This window comes from Monopterus albus, unplaced genomic scaffold (assembly GCF_001952655.1).
Source record: "Monopterus albus unplaced genomic scaffold, M_albus_1.0 scaffold265.1, whole genome shotgun sequence".
Classification (NCBI taxonomy): domain Eukaryota; kingdom Metazoa; phylum Chordata; class Actinopteri; order Synbranchiformes; family Synbranchidae; genus Monopterus; species Monopterus albus.
The window spans coordinates 229,644-235,471 of NW_018128145.1; the positions used below are offsets into that span (position 1 = coordinate 229,644).

Below are 5,828 nucleotides of genomic sequence, written 5' to 3' on the forward strand. Positions count from 1 at the left end.
TCATCACACTCACCTGTGCCCCAGATGTGTTTGAGAGTCTGAGCAGAAACAAACTGGCTCTTGTGCTGTTTGGAATAATGCAGAAGAGGACTGAGCAGAAACGTGTCAGAGTGCAGCTCGGTACAGGTGACCCGCTCCTCACCTGGAAGGAGACAAGTTCCCAACAGGAAGCCACAGAAACTTTCACTTCCTGCTCAATCCCATTCTGCTTTAATAAAATGTCATCAACTGTTCAGCTCAGACTGTAAAAAGCGTTGTTTCAGGTTTGATCTTTGGTCGATGACTGTTACAATACAAATTAATATTTATTACTAATTTTTAATTTATAATTTCACTGGTGTAATTCTCACACCAATCAATCGTATATGATAACCACCCCTAAAACCGACAAAGACGGAAACAAGAAATGTGACTTTATGTGTCTGTGGATTTAAATTGTTCTTTTTTAAACTAAAGATATTAATTTAGATACAGTTATGTACCCAACAGTATGTACCTGAAACTCGTACTTAGGTAAATCTTTAGGCACCAGACTCTGATCACATTCATATAGTAAACGATTGCAAACAACAACCAGTTTGTCTTTATTTCAAAATAAGAGTGTGCTGTTGTTCACCCAGGACTAACAAATCAATCCTCAAACTGCTGTTAAAGAACCAGATGGTCTGGATGAGAATTACCAAGGTTATACCCCCCCACCCCCCGTGACCCTGTTCAGGAATGAGCAGTAGAGATAATACATAATATATAATTCATCTGGATCAATCTGACCATGTTTAAACACCAGGGTCGGAGTCTGGTTTGCTTCTCATGGATTTGGATTGAAGTTACCGTAGAAAGGTGCTGTTTCGATAAGCTGATGTTTCCAGATGTGCTAACATGTACAAACTCCAATTCTTAGAGTCAAACAAGGTCAGAGTTTTACTTTCACTTTCCCCCCGCTCCCACTTTCAGACTGTAAACCGTGTGAGTCAATGACGCTTCCAGGCTTCATCTCTTAAGACTTATTTTGGATTAGTTGAACAGACACCGTGAGTCACAGCAGCAATGAATGCATAAATGCCACAGAGCTACATCAGTCTTTTACTCATCTTTTATTTTATTTTATAATTCAGGTTGAGCACAGCTGAAGGTTTAAGGCGAGTGAACAGACAGACCTGTCATGTCTGTCTGAAACACTCATCTTTGTTATCTTTAGTATTTTTTATTGTTGCTGAGCATGTGGAAAAACATGCTAAATCTATTTAAATGGCTTAAATATTGTCTTTTGTTGGTAGAGTGTTTCTTCAAATTTAGATTACATATGGCTTTTAATCCTTTACAAAAAAGTACTTCATCCAATTTTCATTCAACTGTGTGGTTGAGTGTTTTTTTTACTTAAAGAGGCTGGTGTTTGTTTGGAGCACAGTTATGATTTTATCTGATGTTCATCCTGTGTTGATGCAGCCGTGTCATATTTTCTAACAGCCACATTTCCGTGCTCATTTCTGCAGACCCCTCACATCCCACCCAGTTTGAGCTCCTCCCCTCTGGACGGCGCTACAGATCACTGTACGCCAAGACAACCAGACACAGAGACAATTTCTTTGCCCGGGCCATCACTCTGATGAACACTAAACCCATGACTGTGTAACAGGATGACAACCCTCAGTGCAGCACCTGTAAATATAAACCTTTGGATCTGGAAAATGCATCCAACTGTGTGTATATATAATTATCTGTTTATAAGTACTTTTTTATTTTTTCCAAAGCACATTCCTTTTTCTTGTTTGCACATTCTTTCTTTCCTCAGCTTTATATTGTTTGTCTATTTGCTGCTTTACAGAAGGACATGAACATAAACACTGAGAGCCGCTTCACCAGAGTAAAAGTCTGTTATGGCCGGGCGTCATGTGTATGGGGTGGACCCCAATAGCAGACAGACTAGAGGAAGGGGAACTAAAGAAAGCAGTTTATTGTACAAACACAGGTTATGCTGGCTGGCAGATAGAAGAGCAGGCTCCAAGCAGGTAGGGAGTAACCGGGGAACCAAGAGGACGAAGGAACCAGGAGAGACCAGGAAGGACCAAGGAGAGACGAGGAGACCAGGAGGGACCAAGGAGAGACGAGGACACCAGGAGGGACCATGGAGAGACGAGGAGACCAGGAAGGACCAACAAAATATTTTTTTTACTGAAGTCTTATCAACAACTGTATGTCTGATATGCCAAGAAACGGTTGCGGTTTTCAAAGAATACAATATCCAGCCGTCACTTTGCCATAAAGCATGCTGACACGGATGGATCCCCAAGTTTAACTGGAAAAACGTCGGGCTGCTGAAAAGAATCCAGGATAAAGTGAATGAGGAAGACCCTGACCAGGATGTTATTTTCCTTCACTGCAACTGACGATGTGCAAAACTTGGTATGTTTTTCACTGGATGCCCTTCCGGATAATGGCGAATGTTGTAGAGTCTCGAGTCAACCTAAGCTGCATGTCTATGGACTGTGGGAGGAAGCCGGAGCACCCAGAGAGAACCCACGCAGGCACAGGGAGAACATGCAAACTCCACACAGAAAGGGCCTGGGTCAGCCAGGGCTCGAACCTGGAACCTTCTGGCTGTGAGGCAACAGCCTGTTAAACAAACTAAAAGAAAGATGTTGGTTACATCATTTTCTCTTACGGCTCTGATCTGACGACACATCACTGGCAGCTGAATTATTATTATTCGTCTTTAATTTCTTCAGATCCTCTAATGCAACCGCTGACTCTTATAAACATATTATATTTCTGGTTTCTGACAGAAGACCTAAAGCACTACAGCATGGCTTTCTTCTGTTTCTTCTTGTACTACATTTTAGTGAATGAAACTTTGCCACAAACAAAGCGGGACAGGTGGCCTTATCGAGATATAATCTACCACATGAACAGGTGACATTCAACAGTCTGCACACAAATGATTTATGAACAGCTGGTTTGAAGCATTCGTACAAACAGCCCTCACAGGAAACAAATGTAGGAGTACAGGTACAGAAAGAAAATGGTCTCATGTTATGGCTGAGAAAAAACACTGAATATTCTGCAGCGTTCGTCATTATTTAGCTGAGCTCAGTACAGTGACTTTCATTAACACACATACTTTGTATTTACGGTCTCTGTCTTATTGTGTTTTGTATTCTTATTTCAGTTAAATTATTATTGTCATTACATGTTAGTGTTTTTATTTGACAGCGTTTATTAACATTACCGTACTTCATCCTACACAAATTGATATATCACTACTGATGTCTGTCAAAAACAAAAACAGATACATAAAACTTAAAAAAGGACTCACTCATTTGTTATATTTATCATTATGTACGTAATATTAGTTTCGCCTTCTACGGATCAATAAAGGTGATTTTATCTGGTATGATGACATCATGATACTGCAGTGACAGAGAGTCAGTGGGGGGCAGCACTGTTCATTAACTCTTCCTACACCACAAAGTTTAACTGTTGACATCTTTAATCTTCATCATCACATCACTGCGGCAACATGTGAGCAGGAAAACAGCATCACTGTATTACCATGGCAACAGGAAGGCACTTAGGATGACAGGCACTTGGATTGATCAGAGACCAGACTGAGCTGATGAGGACACACAGGAACGCTGGTCTCTGATTGGCTGAAGGAGACAGGTATAGTTAAATGTGTGTTTGTGTGTGTGTGCGTGTGCATTTCAGGCGAGTGGAGGTGTGAACAGCTTGTTGTATTCTTCTTCAAATGAAACTCTTCAGACGCTCCAGTGGCAGCGGAGTGAGACCTCCATACTTACAACATATCAAAGATGTTACATGTATGTTGTATGAATGTTACTAAAATTTGAGAGCCAGCTTTTCAGGATGGAGAACGTGTTGGTTGTTGATACTGTCACTGTTATGGAACTCCAGCGAACCTCTTTAAACCTTCTTGAGTAAACCTTGGAGCCAGTGAACTTCTCCTGAAATCTCCTCAGTCACAACCTGACCCACAGAGAGCTCCATAATCTCCTACTGACTGTTTTCCACTGCAGGAACCTTCTCAGGAGCTTGGGAATGTCTTTAGTAGGTGCACTGTGCACAGTCCCAAGCCAAACACCACATTAAAATATTTGTCCTGGTGTCTCCTGTGTCTTCCTGTAAAACACCTGTGGTTGCCAACTGGTCAGTTCCTGCAGTGGACAAGTCCTCTGACACTGCTCAGGTGAGTTGTTTCTGCCAGGTGTTAGCAAAGGGTGTCAGGGTGTGTAGCTCAGGTACCTACCCAGGTGAAGACAGAAAAGACAATGGCAGCTCAGGCAGCATTGGCTCCTCTATTCAGGGGATTGTCGTCTTCTTTAGAAATCTTCCACTGATTGGCCAGAAAGCAGAAGCCCACAAACCAGACCAGAGACCACAGAGCTGCAGAGAACACACCTGGTTATTAACCATTAACACAGAACCAGGACAGATCCAGGAGAGGCAGAGTCTCACCTGACACTCCAATGTCAGCAATGATGGCCTTCTTCCTGTCCTTCATGCCACTGATCTGCAGAAAGTAAGCGTCCAGCACCAGGAAAGCAGCGCTGGAGAAGAAACACAGGACTCCCATGGTGACGCCATAGTTGTAGGCATTCTGATTGCAGTTGAAGATGCAGTACTCCTCCACCTCATTGGATCGGTTAATGTAACCCTTGTTAGCGATGCAGCCCAGGACCACAATGGAGAAGAGCTGAGACCATAGAGGGAACAGTTAGCTCAGTGTCAACAGGCACATTCATTTTCTATAGAAGAGGCTAATGCTAACTGTTAGTTGTGGGTGATGGTCTGTCAAAATGTGTGGGTGTAGTAAAGGTGATAATTATTTCCTACTCCTAGCCAATCACATCACTAGTCTCAGCAATCTGAAAAAGCTCAGCCAATCACAGTGATGTATCTCAGTAACATCCAATGGCTTGGTTCCGGAGCTGTAGGTTCCAAAGCAGTCTACAGGAGGGAGGTAGCCGGTCTGGTGTCATGGTGCAAGGACAATAATCTCAGCCTCAACACGGACAAGATGAAGGAGATGATAGTGGACATGAGGAAGGAGAGGAGATCTCATCGGCCACTGTTCATTCGGGGGCTCGAAATGGAGAGGGTGAGCAGCTTCAAATACCTGGGCGTCCACATCAGTGAGGACCTCACTTGGACACTTAACACCACACAGCTGGTCAAGAAGGCCCAACGATGGCTATACTTCCTGAGGAGGCTGAGGAGGTTTGGCATGTCGCCTAGGATCCTTTGCAACTTCTACAGCTGCATCATTGAGAGCAGCTTGACCAGCTGCATCACTGTCTGGTATGGCAGCACTACTGCTATGGATTGCAAGCGCGTGCAGAGAGTGGTAAAGACTGTGGAGAAGATCACCATGCGAGCAAAAGGCCAAAGGCAGCTAAATTACCTTCATTCCGGTCAAGATTAGCATCAACCTACACGCTTCCAGTTGTGTTGAGGACATTGTGTTGGAAACAAAATTCTTTCTGCTTCAGTACGAGTCTAGACCCATCCGCCTTTCATGATGGCTTGTTTTAGAAACTTTTACGGAGTAAGCCGCACACTGCAGGAAAACATTCATGAAGAATACGGTGACTTACCCGGTTTGCTGGGACTGGTGACGCTTTTTTGCTGCTTAGTCTCTCGATGGAGTAGAGGCTTTTTAAAGCACCTTAAGGACAAGGATTTGATATGTATAAAGTAGATACATCTGGATTATGTGTGTGCGCGTGTGTGAAAGTAATTGGGAGTGTTTACAATACAGTGAAACCCCACCATCTTTACTTTTGGAGAAGGAGAATGCATCTAGAAGGATG

General features: G+C 43.2%; 1 protein-coding gene across 1 annotated transcript in view; it reads right to left on the bottom strand.

The window, feature by feature from the left end:
* Window positions 1–4,120: 4,120 nt before the first annotated feature.
* The window catches only part of LOC109972656 (synaptogyrin-1), a 2,925-nt gene continuing 1,217 nt past the window's right edge, over window positions 4,121–5,828 (bottom strand). Inside the window, 2 exon segments of the mRNA XM_074527683.1 lie at window positions 4,121–4,401; window positions 4,474–4,718. Of these exon segments, the coding sequence (XP_074383784.1) occupies window positions 4,253–4,401; window positions 4,474–4,718 (394 nt within the window). The 3' untranslated portion in view covers window positions 4,121–4,252.